General features: G+C 32.9%; 1 protein-coding gene and 1 pseudogene across 13 annotated transcripts; both read right to left on the bottom strand.

The window, feature by feature from the left end:
- Positions 1-1,644: 1,644 nt before the first annotated feature.
- Positions 1,645-5,585, bottom strand: LOC107962561 (uncharacterized). 13 transcript variants are annotated; one of them, XR_005928374.1, is made up of 5 exons: positions 4,138-5,566; positions 3,938-4,055; positions 2,321-2,391; positions 2,078-2,190; positions 1,645-1,983 (listed from the first exon to the last, which is right to left on the bottom strand). XR_005928374.1 is itself a non-coding variant. In XM_041115075.1 (5 exons), the coding sequence occupies exons 1-4, from the start codon at positions 4,244-4,246 to the stop codon at positions 2,150-2,152; spliced, it is 339 nt and encodes a 112-aa protein (XP_040971009.1). In that variant the 5' UTR covers positions 4,247-5,566; the 3' UTR covers positions 1,645-1,983; positions 2,123-2,149. The 13 variants fall into 13 exon arrangements, 6 of the variants coding, with proteins under 6 accessions (XP_040971009.1, XP_040971010.1, XP_040971012.1 ...); XM_041115075.1 differs by having other exon boundaries at positions 2,123-2,190; XR_005928379.1 differs by lacking the exon at positions 2,321-2,391 and having other exon boundaries at positions 2,123-2,190; positions 4,138-5,565.
- Positions 5,586-9,107: 3,522 nt separating this feature from the next.
- LOC107963246 (mitochondrial outer membrane protein porin of 36 kDa-like) lies at positions 9,108-18,488 on the bottom strand (annotated as a pseudogene).
- Positions 18,489-18,742: the final 254 nt, after the last annotated feature.

Here is an 18,742-nt window from a genome sequence, read left to right as displayed (position 1 = left end):
TGAGTACTTAATTTTTAAAATGCATCAAAAATACCTTAAAATTTCTCAAATAAAGCAACTAAACCCCTGCTTTTTCTGCACTCAATTGGGTATTTGAATTGTCAAAATACATTAAAAATGACATTTGATCGTTAAAGTTAACTGTCCCTAATTTTTTTAGTTAAAGTCACCCAGTGTCACAATCATGGCGTGGCATGTGGCAAAAAATTTATAAAAATAAAAATAAATAAAAGCTATAAAAAATATTAAAATTTTATTAAAAATTATAAAAAGGGTAAAAAATAAAAAATTTTAAAATTTTATAAAATACATCAAAAAAGCCCTTTAACCATTAATTTTAACTGTTGGTCGTTAAAGTAAATGATCCCTAGTTTTTATTTTTTCAGTTAAAGCCATCACGTGTCGCAACTGAGCATGACATGTGGCAAAAAATGACAAAATAAAAATCAATAAAAGTTATAGTAAATTTATAAAATGCTTTTTTTGGTATGATAATTTTAATAATTCTTTTACGAATTTTATATTTCTTTACATTTTTTATAATTTTCTTATGACTTTATAAAATTTTATACATTTTTCTATATTTCTATATATTTTATAATTTTTTTACAATTTTTAAAATTAATGATTTTTATAATTTTTTTCTAATTTTTAATAAAAATTAAATATTTTTTACTAAAATTTAATAATTTTTATAACTTTTATTAAATATTTATTTATTTTTCATTTTTTTGCCACGTCATGTCGTGGTTGTGACACTTGGTGGATTTAACTTAAAAAAATTAGGGGCGATTAATTTTAACTATCAACTGTTAAAGTTAACAGCCAAAGAGCCTTTTTGATGCATTTTGACAATTCAAATACCCAATTGAGTGCAAAAAAAAAAACTTAATTGCTTTTTATTTTTAAATGTTTGAAAGTTTTTTTATGCATTTTAAAATTTTAAATACTCAATTGAGTGAAAAAAAACATAAATTTAATTTTTTTTTTGAAATTCAGATGTTTTTAAACTTTTAAACTTGAAAAAAAAGTAATGATTGGTGGATAGGCTATTTAAATAACACATCATTAAAAACAAAAACTTTCTTAGAGTTGAAAAATTAATACAAAATTTAAATAAAGTATTTATCCTATATACCTTAATTTGAGAATCTAAATATATATTAATTTTAATTTAAATGTTTATTCTTAAGTTAAATTAGATATAAAAATATTTCAATTTAGATATTTATTCTTTTACATTTCCAGGACTATTTTTATTATATTATCATTTACTCACTTTTTTTAAGGAAATTATCTTACCATTTATTATCCATTGTGTTTCAAAAATCATAAATATCATATAATATAAACTATTTTTAACATAATTATTATTATCTATTAAAATCAAAATTTAATATTTTATCTAATAATTAGTTTTAAAATTTTATTTTTGGTAAATTATAAGAAGAGGGCAAAGTGCTAAAAGCAATATGACTAGTGTGACTCGGGTCACTAAAGGTGGTAAACACCCTGACCGTCATGCCAACATACGGAGTTCAATTAGTTTTAATTTTTTAATTCCCAGCAATAATTCTTTATGTATTATCTAGGCTAAATTAGCCATATATGCCACAAGAAAAAAAAACGTTTTAGTCAAAAAGGTTGAATTTTTAAAAATTTAAGGAAATAGGTCGTTTTTAGAGAGAGTGTGTGAAAGCATGTTCAGCTGGGCGCGCTTTCTACATAGTTGGCAGGAAAGCGCGCCCAACTGGACGCGCTTCCCTTCAAGTTGCAATTTTTTAACTTTTTTAATACAATTAGTGTTTTTGGTTAGATAATGTAACACCCAAATCCGACCTAGACATTATGGCCATATGTCGCACACGGCCGTGTGACGTCAACAGTGCACAATTTTGACTTTCACTGTTCGTTGTTTTCTAGGTTTCTCGTTACACATCTGGTTCGATTTTGATGTAAAAACACCCATGAGACTTCTAGAACCTAAACACAATAATTCGAACACTTAAATTAGTAACAAAAACGAACCCATTCCTAGAACACCAGCCTCAATTCATCCAAAATCTACTAAACGCACCTACAAATGAAATTACGCAGCCCCAAAATAGAACCAAACGCTTACCCAAGCATGCAACAACAACCCGCGCCCTTAAATCACTGAAGAAACGCCACTTCCCTCTTCATCCTCTCCTAAAAACGTAACAAATTAATAAGATTATGCAAAAATACAAATTTTGCACTACATTACCATAATTCCAAAATTTCCAATTACTCGCATCAATTCCACAAAAGACCATAGAAACAGATGATGGAATCTTACCTCTACGATTTAAGCCCACAACCGAAACAAAGGAACTCAACCAGTATTGACAAGAATGTAAGAGAACAATCCTTGCAACCAAGGAAAATAAAAGAGAACCAAAGAGTTGAGAAAGAAGAACAGATGTATAAATAAAGGAAGGAAAAAAGGGAAAAATATAAAAATGAAAACTACCCCACAATTGAACGTGGGAAAAATTGAGGGAGAGAAAAAATAAAAGAAAAATAAAGGATAAAATAACTATTTTATTTTCAAAAAGATACAAATATTATCCCCAACTAGCCATATTTATTTCTTAGGCATCTTGTAGGTGATGAGATCTTAAACTATTGTTTGGAGGTTTTAAATGGCAGAATTGAAATGGGCAACATTAATAGAACTCATTTGGTTTTCATCCCCAAAGTGGACAAACCAAAAAATCTGTCTCAGTTTAGGCCTACAACTTATGCACCGTGTTTTATAAGATTATTGCGAAGGTACTGGTAGCTCGTATGAGTCCAATTCTAAAATATTGTATTGATGAATCTCAGGGTGCTTTTATTCCCGGGAGGCATATATCAGACAATACATTAATTGCCTATGAGGTGCTTCATTCTCTTAAGATAAAGAAAAAGAATAAAAACGAGAATTTTGCGCTTAAACTTAACCTTAGCAAAGCGTATGACCGGGTGGAATGAGATTTTTTGGCTGGAATGATGTCTAGACTGAATTTTCATCAAAATTGGATTGTTCTCATTATGCGGTGTGTTTGCTTGGTTACATATATAGTGGGTATTAATGAGGATGTTAGTGATCATTTTACTCCGTCGAAAGGACTAAGGCAAGGCGACCAGCTTAACCCTTACCTTTTTCTTCTTTGTGCGGAAGGTCTTTCTTCTTTATTGAAAATGGCTAAGCGTAATCATACAATGCGATGAGTTTTGATTGGTAGGGGTAAGTTAGCGATTACCCACTTGTTGTTTGAAAATGATTGCATCATTTTTGGTGATGCTTCGGCTGAACGGGCACACATTGTCAGCAAGATCCTTTTGGAATATGAATTTCCATCAGGACAACAAATTAATTTGGACAAGTCACTCATTTATTTTGGTGCTTGTGTGGGGGCTGAGGATAGGAATTTTATTATTAACACTCTGGGTGTTAGGATGTCAATGAACCCTGAAAAGTATTCGGGTTTACCCATGATAATTGGGTAGAAAAAAAAAGGCATTTGCAAATTTTGTTGACAGGTTTCGACGGCGTATAGAGAGGTGGAGCTTTAGGTACCTTTCAATGGGTGGTAAAGAGGTTTTTATAAAGGCAGTTTTACAAGCAATATTGGTTTATGTTATGCAATGTTTTGCATTGCCAAAAGAATAATGTCATCGTATTATGAATAAATTTTGGTGGTCAAACAGTAAATCTGCGAAAGGAATTCACTAGAGTACCTGGAGTGCACTATGTTTGCCAAAGGTTAATGGTAGGCTGGGTTTTTGGGATCTTTATTTATTTAATAAATCTCTTTTAGCTAAGCAAGTTTGGCGTCTTTTATCCCAGTCCGATTGTCTTTTATCTAAAGTTCTTAAATCTCGTTATTATCCATTCACTGATATTTTGTGAACTAAAATCGGCTCTTACCCTTCTTTTACCTGGAGAAGTATCTGCTGTGTGAGGGAGCTGTTTGATGATGGACTTCTGCGGCGAATTGGCTGTGGTACGAAGGTGAACATCTGGAATGACCCCTGGTTGCTTGGTCCTTGGAATGGTAGATTGTTAGTACAGGCTATAGATACTCACTGGACAACTGTTGATCAGTTAATTAATGCTAACACTGGTACCTGGAACAAGGCTGTAATTTGCAAGATTGTTGATGATGAACAGGTTAGGCGCATCCTTACTATTCCTCTTACGGGTTGTAATGCTCAGGATACATTGGTCTTGCGCCATGATGCTTCTGGGGAGTTTTCGGTTAAGAGCGGCTACCGAACATTACTTACAAAAATGACCCAATTTAAAGATGGTATTTTGGCCTCATCGGATAATTACAAAACACTTTATACATCAACTTGGGGCTTGTAGCTCCCTGCTAAAATTAAAATTCATCTATGGCGTATCCTAAAAAATTATGTGCCTCATTTCTGTAATTTGGCCAAACGGAGACTGCGAGTTGATACTACCTGTCCTTTGTGCAATGAGGCTCCAAAGGATTCACATCACTTATTTTGGACTTGTAGCGTCTTGAGACAACTCTGGGTTCTTTTGAATCTCTCTTTCGACTCCAGCATTGATACCTCGAATGGAAAACACAATTTGTAATAATTTTCTAGCTGCTGATATGTTGTACAAGAAACTCATTACTATTTCTTTGTGGGCTCTTTGGTATAAAAGGAATAAGTTGGTAAATGAGGGACTTAACTTCAGGATACGTGAACTTATGGGCTTTATTCTGAGCTATGCTCAGGATTTTAGCAGTAGTAAAGTTATTGTCTCTCCTCTGGAAGTACCAATGAACGTTTTGTGGCAACCACCTACAGTTAGGAATATTAAACTGAACTTTGATGCTTCTTTTATGAGCAACACTAATGTATCTATTGTAGCAGTCCTAGCTAGAGATGCGGAAGGCCAGATTATGGGTGCTTGTTGTAGAAATGCGTATGTGTGAAAGGGCTCTTTATTTTGCGTAGGATATGGGCTTCAGTAAACTTATCTTGGAAGGAGACTCCCTGACAACTATCAAAAAATTAAACTCGACCAAAGAGGACAGATCTATCCTTAGATCGATTACGCAAAATATTCAATTATTAGAGAGCTTTTGATAACGTTGTGTACCGTTTTGTTCCCAGAGAGGTTAATAGGGCGGCGCACGCTTTGGCGATGGATGGACGCCATCGAAACACCTCTTGTTTCTGGGTTGAGGAAGCTCCGGATCCTGTTGCAAAGCTAGTAGAGATGGATCAGTCTGCATGGTTTCATCATCGTTAAGGGTTTTCTGAGCTTTGAAGGTTGGAGAAGGTTCAGTTTGAATCTCCATTGCTGGCTTCAAAGCTACCTTCTTTCGGCCCCTTCGAGCTTTGAATGGGTTTTTTCAATCGTAAGGCTTTTGGCTGGTATCCATTTTGGGTTTTTCCTGCTAATGTTTTTGTTTTGTGGCTGTTTGTTTCTTTGGTTTTAGTTTTTTTTCTGCTCTGTTATTGGCCTTTAAACTATTTTGTTTCTACTGTGTGATTTTTGCTGCTGTTGCTTCTATTGTTTCCGACTTTTTGAGCCACCCGACCATTATTAATGTATATCAGTTTATTTCTGACAAAAAAAAATATTTCTGAAAAATAATTTCTAGAAAATAATTTACTTTTTTAGAAAAGTTAATATTTTTTAGTGTTTGGATGATTTTGTGTAAAATATTTTCTGTTATTTGGTAGATTTTTTAAAAATATTTCATAAAAGTTGTTTTCAATAAAACAAACATACATTTGAAGTTTTCTTATTTTTTTATTGTTTAATTGAATTTATTTTTATCTATAATTTTATAGTTTACATTGTTTTTGCATATATTAAAAATATTATGTTAAATTCAAGTTCATTGCAACGTCATTTTTTAATTACATGACTACTAAGTGAGTATTTTTTTATTTAAAAATGTGACATCAACAAAATTGACAAAAAAATTTAATGATATCAACAATTTTTCAAAATTGAAAAGTAAAAGAACTAAATTCTTGAAAATAAAAATAGAAAGACTAAGTTGCAAATCTGTGAAGTGTATATAGACTTACGACATATTTTAACCTTTATACTACAAAACATTTATTATAAATATATTTATAATTGTAATAAATATTTATTATTAAAATAAAATTGAAGTATTAAATAATTTATTAAAATAATAAATTATATTTATTATATTAATTTATTATATGACTAAATATAAATCATTAAATGTGTATGTTTAATAATATTGAAAAACATGATTTTTTCAAAATAAAATTAATATTTATTATCAATATAATAATATTAAGTTTGATTTAAGTTAATTTTTATATAAAAATAAAATTATCTATAGAGAAACTCTTTTCCGAAAAATAACTTACATTTTTCAAAAAGGTAAGTCATTTTATAAGAAAAATCACTCATTTTATGTTGACCTATAACAAGAAAATATAGAAATCATTTTCCATAAAACCTTTCACACGTAGACAAACAGACCCTTAGAGTTTAAACTTAATCTAAACTCCTCCGCCAGCTTGCTAGAGATTGAAAAAAGAAATAAAGTAAAATATTTCCTATAGGTATGAAGACTTAAACACTAAACCTTAAGTAGATACACTAAACACTTAACCACTCAACCAAACCAAATCACACAACAACAACTTGAAAATCAAAAATTCATATTTTTGAGGCATTTCAGATAGTTAAATTTTAATGGTTTTATCCTTGAGTACCAAGTTCGATTTCTCTCTCTCACATTAGTATTTTCTATTTTATGTTGTTTTAAGCTTTTTTATTATTTTAAATTAGTACTTTTAATATATCAACTTCCTTAGTTAAATGGTTAAATATAATAATTTCATTCTTAAGACCTAAGTTCAATTCCCCTTTTCTAAATTATATCTTTATTTTTTATTTTATGTTGTTTCAAGTTTTTTATTTTAATTAATAAATACATTGTTTTCAAAGAAATTATTTTAATTTTTATATGTGTGATATTTATTTCTTTATCCATATTAGGAGTGTAGTAAATTTTAGTATTATATATTTTTGTATTTGTATTTAAAATATTTCACATATAAACATAATGATATTTGAAATAACTAATTTAAATATTTCACTTATAAAATATTTGAAATATCATACCCAAAATGTAGATAAAAACAATGACATTTTAAATATTTTACATATAAAAATAATAATTATATTTAAAATAATTGTTTCATTTTTTAATATTAGAAATAACCATACCCACAATATACATGCAGAAAATAAATATTTGACATATAAATATTATATATAAAAAAATTAGTTGATGTTTATATTATATATAAAGGAGTTATTAATTTCAAATATTTTTAACATAATGATATAAGTAATATATAGTTTTATTATATAATTATATAATTATTATTTGATTTTATGAATAAAAGAGTTATAATTAAAAAGATGAATTAAAATAAAAAAATTGAAAAAAATATATTTATTAATAAAAAAACTTGAAACAACATGAAATAAAAATTACAAATATATTTAGAAAAAAGGAATTGAACTTGGATATCAAGGATGAAATTATTATATTTAAGCATTTAACTAAGGAATTTGATATGTTAAAAGTATTAATTAAATTTTTTTTAAAACAACATGAAATAAAAAAAATATTAATGTGAGTGAGAGAGGAATCGAACTTGAGATTCAATGACAAAACCATTAATATTTAACAATCTAACCATAGAAACTAATTATATTACAAAAAAAAGTCAAAAATTGCAACTTAAAGGGAAAACGCGTCCAATTGGGCGCCGATTAGACGCGCTTTCACACACATTTTTCCAAAAACGACTTATTTTCCTAAATTTTCAAGAAGTCGACCTATTTGGCCAATAAACTTTCTTTTTTGGCATATATGGATTATTTAGCCTATTATCTATCATAATTTTTTTTTCTAACTTACAACTTTCATTTCGAAAAAAGTCCTTTTTTTTTCGTATAGCTTTTATCTTAAAAAGTAGGATTCTTTTTCTATAATTTTTTTTATTAGTAATACGTTTGTTTCTTTAAGAATTTTGCTTCTATGTTGTAACTACCATGATCTTTTGAAAAATCTTTCTCTAAAAAGATTGTTTGTTTTACTGATCTGAAAAATGACTTTTTTTCTTTAGAGAATTAATATTTTCTGATGTTTAACATATTTCCTAACAATATTTCATAAAAACAGTTCTAAATGAAACAAACATACATTTGAGAATCTCTTCTTTTTTCATTGTTTAATTGAGTTTATTTTGTATCTATTAAATATATATTTTTCATTATTTTTGCATATATTGCAATGATTTATTTATAAATAAATGCATCAAATTAAATATATAATAGTACTCAATTATTAAGGTAGAATATTAACTGTCAATTGAAACAACCCAACATAGTATTATTTGATCATTCTACACAATAACAAGATAGATAATGGTGGGAATTCTTTATATGCATTTGAGTGATAATCTAAGTTTGGCTAAATAATTGTTATCTGTCTTAATAGCTTAAGGTTTTAAAGTTTAAATTTCCTTTATAAATTAGGCTTATTATATATTGTTTGTGAAAAAATAATGATAGTATTAGCTGTTAGCATATGCGGTTGTTACTAAATCAAGTATGGGAACATTATTTTTGTACCTAAAGAAGATATGAACTAGTTTGTGAATTTGTATAAAATATTTTTATGGCTTTGTACCTAAAGATGTGACACAATTTAATATATGACCAATAAATCAACAAAATGCCAAATACCAATTGCTAAGGTGTTAATTCATTTCAATTGTATTAAAACAAAACTAGTATATTTAAAAAAATGGTTTAAATAAAATACTAATCTCTGTAAGTTCATATGAAATCAAACATATAAATGACCAAATCCCATGTCTGTCTACTAGATTAATGACTGAAAGAAGTAAACAAGTTGAACTAATTAGATGTAAATAACACTTGTTCAACAAAGCAAATTGTTAATTACAGTTTGCCAATAACATTATTTTTCTCCAAGTCCTCAACCAATCGAAGTTAAGGCATGCCTTCCATATGACACAATAAAAAACAGTCTTGCCTTTTCCTAGGGTTTAAGTGTCAAGGCCAACCCAACTTCAGCACTATTTTTAATTACTCCAGTGTCCACCTCTCTAAGTATTGTGATAAGTAATTTTGGGTGTCATTCATGTTGGATCAGAGTGTATGCTCTGCCATAGTTATTCAAACGAGCCTCTACCTTCGTGAATGGGTCAAGAGCATGTTGCGTACCAATTATGAGAGTGTTCTCATTACTTAGAAAGCTAAGACTCAACTTCACACCAACCGCTGTGTTAGTCAATGGGCTAACTATGTGGTAGTAGGAAGCATCAAGAGTGTCGCCTTTTATCATTCCTAGAGTTAATCAACAAAACTACGTCATCAAAACCAGAATCATATATAACAAGTCAAATAATGCAACTAGTGCACAAGGGAAAAAATGAAGATATTTCTAGGTAACTTTCAATGATTATGAATCAATAAATGACTAGAAGATCATATAAAGTAATTCAATACAAGTTTCATGTGAAACATAAATAATCAACCCTAGCTCCTACTTCAATGAAAGCACTTACAATGTCAAGGAAGTAATGAGATCAAAATGGTAAAATTCAACCCAACATTCTATTTTGTAAATTTACCACTAGTAGTGTCAAATGAGAAATCAGTCCCAACTGTAACGCCCCACAAATATCTTTTATTTATTTATCGTATGTTTGTGAAACAAGTGTGTATCTGCTTCAGTGGTTATGTGTTCTGGGAGTGTCTGAGAAGGTCTAGGTTCAAGCCTTAGCTTGGGTAACTTTTTTTGTTTTAATTGAATAAACCCCTATCTGTAGCCAGTAGGCTTATAAATAAATATTGGGAAAAATATGACAGAATGGGCCTGCTGGTCTAGTGGTTAAGTGAAGTGTTTAAGTGTGCTGACGGTCTTGAGTTTGAGTCCTGGCGACGCAGGAGAGTGTTTTATTTTGCTGGATGTCATGTAAGTGTTTGTGTGCTAATAGAATTCTGATGCTAGTAGGCGGTTGGAGTGTTTGAGGAGTGTGGGGTTGTTGTGGCTGAATTTTTGGAGGATATTATAGAGAAGTTTTAGGGATATGTTTAGTGTTGGTGCCGAATTTGAATTACCCTTTTTACTCAAAATTTTGGCAGGGGTGTTGTTTGCTTCTCATTTTCTTTGTCTTATTTGTTTGCCGAAGTGTGCTTCCCCAAACTCCTCCTTCTGCTATCAATTTTCTTTTTTACTTCCTATCACTACAGTTTTGTTTTCTTTGGGTTGATTTACTCACCTTAATTTCTTTCTTTTCCCCTAAAACCTTGTCGAATTCTTGTTCCTTCTCCATTCTAGATTTTTGGTTTGTTTCTGAAAATGGAGAATTGGTGTTGGTTCTTCTCTATTTTCTTCGCCAAATACTTTATTCCCCTCATTCTCCCTTTTCTGTCAATTTCTCTATTTAGCAGTTATTCTTGTTCAACGTGAGCTGCTTTCGGGTGGTAGGTATTTTGGTAAGGGGAAAGTTATGTCTTAAATGTTTTGAAAGAAGTTGTTATTTGTTGAATTGTTAAGTTCCTAACATTCGGTTATGTCTAATTGTGTTTGGCAGCAACAAATCGTAACAAACTGGGTCTACCTTTGGAATTGTAGGCTACATCCTTTGGAGCGGTAAGGGTAAGCGACATTATTGGTGTTTGATTGTTGTTGTTGTAATGGTATTCGTTTTAAATGCAACTGATTTTGGGTCATGGAATTGTCGTTGTTTAGGTGTTTTTAGTCTCAGGAGGGATTGGGTACCAAAAATCATATCAGGTGTGTAATCACAACGCTAAAAACTAGAATTGACAAAAAGCGAAAAAGTGAGGCTGTCGACATCACATGAGCGTATAGCCGCTCTTATGGCAAGCTGTATGACCAATCACGGGTATGTGATCAACAAGGAAAATTGTGTGCGACGCATGGGTCGGCCGAAATTAAACCGTGTGGGTCACACAGGCGTGTAGGCCTACACGGGTGAACCACACGGGCGTGTGAAAATTTTGGGCCAGGCCATGTGATCCACACGGCCAAGGCCATTCTGGGTCGTGTAGGCTACACGAGCTTGTGGGTCCACACGGGCTGACAACATGGGCACATTGGCCCATTTTCATTATTTGATTGCTAAGGTTGCACAGGTCGCCCGAGTCAATTGTGGACCTACTGTAGGGTTAGAAAGCCTACCCAGACCCCTAATTGACTGAATAACCGTTATATCCATGTACGATATATATTTATGACTGTATATTGAGCATGTTGTTAAAACTGTACTGAACGCATGTATGATACCATGATTTGACATAACACGATTGTATGATGCATTGCATGTGGATGGGTATATATTGATTAGAGGAAGTGTACTGAAAGGCTTCGAGCCTAACTTACTGGCAGCACAGCTGCATATTACTGTACAATGCCGCATTCAGTACTTTTTGGAGTATAGGGATAGGTGGGTTGATTATATCCCCATATGGAGTGTAGGGTTGGACGGAGTTGGAGTGTAGAGGCTGGTTAGGTAGGATTTTTGCTATCGCATATCTACTGTACTGATTACTGATACTGTAATGGGCTAAGGCCCTAATGCATGACTACTCTTGTACTGAGATGTGCTAATGCCCTAACTGAAACTGGATCTGATACTGAAAAAGGGCTTAGGCCCAGATTGTGATTGTTTTTTGTCTGCTGGTATATACGGGATTACACACTGAGTTTTTGTAAACTCATCTTTCTATTTTATCTGTACAGGTAATCCCTAAACTTAGACGGATCGGAGCGGCGGAAGACTCAGCTTTGGCCACACGACCCTTTTTACTGTTTTGTACTTAATTAGATTTTTCTTTAAATTTTTACTTGGGGTATTTTACTGTAATAATGGCCTCTTTAGATTTAATTTTTTTTTAAATTTGAGATTTTTATTGCTTGATTTACAACTGCTAGTAATAGGGATAATCGAGTTTTCAAAAAGAATCAAACGTTTTAAAAATATTCACTTAAATACGCTACTGTTTTAAAAAGATTCTGCAATAAGTGACATTTTGAAAATTAATAACGTTTTGAAAGAGTATAACTTTGTGATAATGAATAATGTTTTGAAAATGAATGACACGTTCTATAACTAACATAAAATATTGTAAAGAGGTTATATAGAAAATAGGTTTTTGGCGACAACTCACGTTTTCGAAAAACACTACCATGTGACAATGCTAGATTCGGCCATAACGTCTAAGTCGGGTTTAGGGTGTTACACCAACAGTGACACTATTGTTTCCAACCACACTAGAAAAGTTAACAAGGGGATTTGCAGTCAATCCAATGCTAGTGCTTAGGCCAACATATTCATATTGGTATTGTAGTTCCACATGTTACAACAATAATAAAAACATTGTCATGTACTCATGAGACCTAGAAGTTTACAAAAGGGAAGGATAAACAAGAAGTTGAAAATGTTGGTATTTAAGATCAAAAAGCTTAATGACAAGAGTAATGAAGTCTCCATTACCTTGCCAGACCTTGGATCAAGGGCAATGAAACTAAAGATTGTCTTCAAAATCAATACAGGTTCATCAACAGTAACAGTGGTGAAAAGCTAAAAAGTAAAAATAAAACCCCCAAAAATCATAATTAGATAGTATATTTAAGAAGGCTGAACTCACCATGGTAAGAGCTAGTGTCAACTTTAACATTACTTGTGATGTTCTTGTTCTTCAGCTCAGTGCTTATATTAGCGAACAAAAATTCACCTTTCTTAGTTCCAGTTGATGTGATTGCCTAAATATTTATCAAATTAAAGAACAAGAATATCAATTATATGTGAAGTAAGAAGGTAGAACATAAAAAATAATAATGACCCAAAACCATGAATCTCTATATTAATCACAAAACCAAGCATTAAAAATATTCATGCTAACTACATCAAAAGAAATCATATGAAATATTTATAACTAGGCAAAAGAAAAATGATTTTATACATACACATGGCAAGTAAATAATATGCAGAATTGCCACACAAATTTTACACATAAGTCCTGAAATTCAACAAACATAATATACTAAAAGTCTATGTAAATTATGGGACACGGATAATAGGAAAGTTAAAATGTGAGTTCACTCATACAAATAAAAATAAATAAAAAGAACTAGAAATAAACAACAGAAGCCATTTCAAGAAATAAAAATAAAGAGAATTAGTCAAAATCACAAGCCATTTTGAGAACAATCAAAGAATAAGAAGAAAACTCCCTTGAAAAACTTTTCATTGTTCTGTTCAATCAGATATGCAATAAAATCGAAATTACGAGAACAAAAGAGTCAGATAAAGATAAGGTAGTGGATAAGGTTTATTTTGGTTAATAATATAAAAAATATTGCATATTAGAGGTGAAGCAAGACTATCCTGTAAAATAAACAAGGAAAAAGAGTGAGTTGCAGAAGAGTGAAACTAGTAAAAGACCAGGGAGAAAACTACTAAAGAGTTAAAAAAGAGTAGAAAGAAAAGAACAAATAAAGTAAAAAAAATCAACAAAAACGACATTAGCTATATATTTGTAACGCCCAAAAAAATCTCTTATATATTTATTTTTGTATGTTTGTGACACACCAGTGTATCTGCTTTAGTGGTTATGTGTTCTGAGAGTGTCTGAGAAGACTTGGGTTCAAGCCTTGTCTTGAGCTAAATTTTTGTTTTAATTGAACAAAGCCTTGCTTTTGTGCAGTAGGCTTATAGTTAAAAGTTGGTGAAAATATGTCAGAATGGGCCTACTGGTTTGATGGTTAAGTGGAGTGTCAGTGTGTTGGGGGTCTTGAGTTTGAATCCTTATATGTACAAGGGGTTTTTTTTGTACTTGTGCCGTGAAGGAAGTTTGAAATGTGGTAAAATACTGAGTGTTTGAGATGTGTGGGAGGTTGTGGACGATTTTGGGGGTGTTTGAGTTGTAGTGGGGGAGTGTGAGGGCGAATTTAGGGATAAGGAGGAGAGATTTTAGGAATTGTGATCAGATTGTGTAACTTCCTGAAAACTTTCTTTTCTTTTGTTCCATTCTCAAAATATCGATTTTTCTTTTGTGTATTCTGATGTTTCCTCCTTTCCTTCACTCTCACTGTTGAATTTTTCTTCTTCTCATTACTGCTATTTCTGTTTTTCCTCCCCTTTCTCTTCTTCGATTTTGTTTTCAATCCGCTTTGATTGCACAATGTAGTTGCGCATATTCAGTAAGTTGGGCATTTTTGTTTCTTTTTCTTAACTATTTTCTTGATTTGATTAAGAGGGGTTCTATTGGTTTTAAGTGTTAATCGAAAGGCCGAACAGTGGTCTTCGACGAATTAAGTGTATAGGATCTCTGTTGATCGACCGAAGGTAAGGGATTTTTATGATTATAGTTGGTATACCTCACTGAATTTTGATGAATTATCGATTAAAAGTGACTGATTGGAGGTTACTATCATCTTGACAACAAGGAATCGTTCGAACGAGGTCCCTCTTCTGTAGAGTTTTAGTTTATTCATTCAGGGTTTCAAGGTAAGTATCGTGCGATTGAGTTGGAAGTATATTTAGCTTTATGTTGTTGTGCTAATCATGAATTGAGACTAACTATTAAGTTGAAATGTTCAATTTCAAGGTACTACTGGTCTCGGAAGTGTTTTGCTGCGGAACCATAAAAGTTGTGTAACCATAACAATGTAGATGGAAATCGGTGAAAAGTCAAAAAGTGTGGTAGGCCGTGTGACCGAACACGGGTGTGTGATTAACGAGGTAGGCCGTGTGCGACACACGGGTCGAACCGAACTAGGTCGTGTGCGCTATACAGGCATGTGAGCCCACACGAGTGAACCACACGGGCGTGTGGAATTTTTAGGCCAGGTCGTGTGGATAGGCCATTTTGGGCCGTGTGGGCCACACGGGCTTGTGGGCGCATATGGGAGACAACATAAACGTGTGGGTCCATTTCCACTGTTTAGTTGCTAAGGTTACACGGGTCACTCGAGTCAACTGTAGACTTACTGTAGGGTCGGTAAGCTTACCTAGACCCCTAATTAACTGAAATGACTGTATGAGTGATATAATTATGCATGTTATTAAGCATGATGATATCCCACTGATTTGATATTGTATGTATTGATTATATTCTTGATATTATGTGATAGCATGCCAAAACTGTATATTGCATTACATTGGGTTGGGGGTTGATATTACTTGGAGGAAGTGCACTGAAAGGCCTCGAGCCTAATTTACTAGCAGCTCAGCTCCAAACTACTGTCTAGTGTCGCATTCGGTACTTTTTGGAGTGTAGGGATGGGTGGGTTGATTATATTCGCACATAGAGTGTAGGGTTGCACGGAGATGGTGTATAGAGGCTGGTTAGGTAGGATTTTGTGACTGCATATTCGTATTGTTTACTGTTACTGCAAGAGGCCAAGGCCCTACTGATTACTGATATTGTGATGGGCAAATACCCTACTGCATGACTACTTATGTTCTGTAATGGACTAAAGCCCAAACTGGTACTGCTTCTAAAAAGGGCTTAGGCCCAGACTATTAATATTTGCATACTGACTAATATTTGGTATGGGGATTACACACTGAGTTTTCGTAAACTCACCCTTCTGATTTATCTATACAGGTAATCCTTAGACTTAGGCAAATCATAGCGGCGGAGGAATTAGCGATGGCCACAGCCCTTTTTTTACACTGTTTCGTACTTAATTAGATTTTTAAAGTTTTATTTGGGGTATTTTACTGTAATAATGGCCTCTATGGATTTTTACTTTCAATTTGAATTTTATTCTGCTTTATGTTTTATATCTGATAGAGGTAGGTAAAACACGAATTTTTTTAAGAAATGCATATGTTTTAGCAAAATACCTACAAGGACACAAACTGTTTTAAAAAGCTTCCGTAATGTATAATATTTTGAAAACTGACAACTGAATAAAAACCATGACTTTGGAATTAACAAAAGATAATGACGATTTCTAAACGGAAAATGTTTTAGGAAATGTTATGATTTTTCAACACAAGCTACAGTTTTCAAACACATTACCATGTAACATCACCAGATTCGGCCAAAACGTCCAGGCCGGGTTTAGGGTGTTACAATATTTCTTTTTTTTTCATTCTTACCCTCAAGAAAGGAAGATGAACGTCGTCGTCGAAAAGGGAAGATCAAAGATGAATGTCGGTGACAGGTACTGAGAAGCGTTGTTGTCTGGTGGCAAGTATTGGGTCAGGATCACAACGAAAGAGGAAGGGGAAGAGAGTTTTTCTTTGCAGGGGATGTGGAGAGGAGAAATATTAGAAAATGTCTTACAGAAAAGAAAAAGAAAAAAAAAGGGAAAGACATTTTTCTAAAGGACTCATTTCCCGTATTTTGAACAATGTTTTATAGTGGGAATTCATTTTTCACCAAACAAACACCATAAAACAATGAAAATGTTTTACGAAAAATATTTTACTTGCAAAAAAAAGGACTCTTAATTTAATATAATTATTATTTATATATTTTTACTATATCAAAATGTTGGAAAAAATTAGGTTTGAAAACAGTTTTCTTACATAGAGAAAAATTAAATTTTGAAAACCGATTTGATTTTTGATATTTATAGCAATATTTTAAAATTAAATTTACTATAGGTAGACTTATGAAATATTTTAAACGAATCATGAACTATGGTTTCTTATTTAATGGATTTCCCACCACAATGATGCTAATTGGATTTCATATTTAAATGAGCAAAAATCCACCAATATCATGGAGATCAGCCAAACAAACTGTTATAGAAAAATCAATCATGGAGTCAGAGTTTATTGTTCTGGAATTGGTTAGTAATGAGGTTGAATGGTTAAAAAATTTCTTTGCAAGTATTCCATGTAACTTCCCAAATTTTGGGCTTGAAGGTTTGGGTTTTGAGCATAGGGACAGTAAGAAGGTTGCACTTAAGTGATTAGTTGTGCAATTTAGTGTCAGAATGGGCCTACTGGTCTGGTGGTAGATTGTATGTTAGTGTACATTGAGGTTTTGGGCTCGAAACTTCTTGTGGGCGTTTTGTGGAACTGTTTTTAATTTTTTTAATTGATAATTTAGTTTAAGTTTTTAATTGATGTAAATTTAAAATTTTTCATTTATTTTTATTTTAATGCTTATTCTTTATTTTTGGGTTTTTAATGATTTCTTTCTCTCATCTTCTCTCCCCATTATTTTTCTATTGTTTGTTTTTTTAAAAAGTGATTCAAAAAGAATGTGTTGTATTCGATTGCTGGAAGTATGCTCCTTTGCCATCTTCTCCGTTGTCGAAGTATGAGTTCCTAACCTTTTTCCTTTCTACTTGTGAATCCCAATCCGACTTTGTGAATAGTCGATTGAGGATGGAATATCGTTGTTTTATGCTTGATTTGTGAGGGATTTTGTATAATTTTTATCTAATATGATTTGGGAGGTGTTTTGGGGCTAGAAACGGTGTTTTCAGGGCTGTTCCGGAGAGGAATCGTGACTTCTCCAATAGACATACAGGCGTGTGTGGCACACGCCCGTATGGATTTGGGAACTAGGGTTCTGGCCAATTTTTGGATGTCTCACGGCCTGGCCACACAGCCGTGTGATTGATTTGGAAAATTAGGGCTTCCACATGGGCGTGTGTTTCAAGACACACGACCGTGTGTTTGATTTGGGGCCTAGGTTCCACACAGATGAGTGTTACGGGACACACGGCTGTGATTGACGGCCACACGGGCATGTGACACCTTCACACAGCCGTGTTTGCCTTGCACCAGATATAAGTGAAATGGAATAGTGAGTTACACGGCTAGCTCACACAGTCGTTTCTCTGCTTTACACTGGCGTGTGCCCCCATCACACGGTTGTGTGCTACCCTACATGGAGGCGTTTGGGCCACCACACAGCCTGAAGTGTCTCACAAGGCTGGAGCACACGAGCGTGTGTCTCTATCTCACCAAATATTGTTTTTAGGTCAAAGTTACTTGTAAGATCTAACCCTTGGTTAAGCTCTAGTATAGGTGTTTACGACTCTGATCTGAGTTTGAATAATGAGTTATTTGTGATTGGGTATGTGACATGTTTGATTCTGAACTCGATTAACTGGGTGAGTGTGTGTGCAACTGGTTCTATCTAATTGATTGGATGTGAATGTTTGTTTCTGATTAATTATCTAAAACTGGTATTCTGGTTGTGTACATCTGACTGCATACATATATACATATGCATAAACTATTTTGGGCGGGATTATGAAGAGAAGGGAGTCTGATCTGATCTGGCAGCTGCTTTGATGGTTATTATTGATAGCCCCTAGTACTCAGAGGGTTGTGGGCGGTCCCAATACCTTTAGGTTCATAGACATTACTGATAACGGTATAGCGGATAACCGCCTTGCACTGTACCGCATGTATGTTAGCTATGCTAAGTACCACTACCTGATCTGGCAGTTTATACTGGACGTTTGTACCGCGGTTTACCGCATTGTATAGTACAGCTTAATACGCTAGCTTTACTGCGTAATATATCTCATCTGACAGTTCATACTGCATGTCTGTACCACGGTCTTTCGCATGGCACTGTACAGCTTACTGATTGCCCCTAATACCCAGAGGGTCGTGGGCAGTCTCAATTCCCTGAGGGTCGAGGACAAAGCCGATGTCT

Source organism: Gossypium hirsutum, chromosome A06 (genome assembly GCF_007990345.1).
Source record: "Gossypium hirsutum isolate 1008001.06 chromosome A06, Gossypium_hirsutum_v2.1, whole genome shotgun sequence".
Taxonomy (NCBI): Eukaryota; Viridiplantae; Streptophyta; class Magnoliopsida; order Malvales; family Malvaceae; genus Gossypium; species Gossypium hirsutum.
Note: the sequence above shows the minus strand (reverse complement) of the source record. Positions and strands in the feature narration are given on the sequence as shown.

Bases quoted from the DNA above. Each gene is read 5' to 3' on its own strand.
- LOC107962561 (XM_041115074.1), bottom strand. From the start codon at position 4,246: ATGGCGCAAGACCAATGTATCCTGAGCATTACAACCCGTAAGAGGAAT. The intron at 4,056-4,137 runs GTACCAGTGTTA...TACCATTCCAAG, and splicing joins AAATTACAGCCTTGTTCCAG to GACCAAGCAACCAGGGGTCA. The intron at 2,392-3,937 runs GTAAGAGCCGAT...CTTGGTTGCAAG, and splicing joins CTTCTCCAGGTAAAAGAAGG to GATTGTTCTCTTACATTCTT.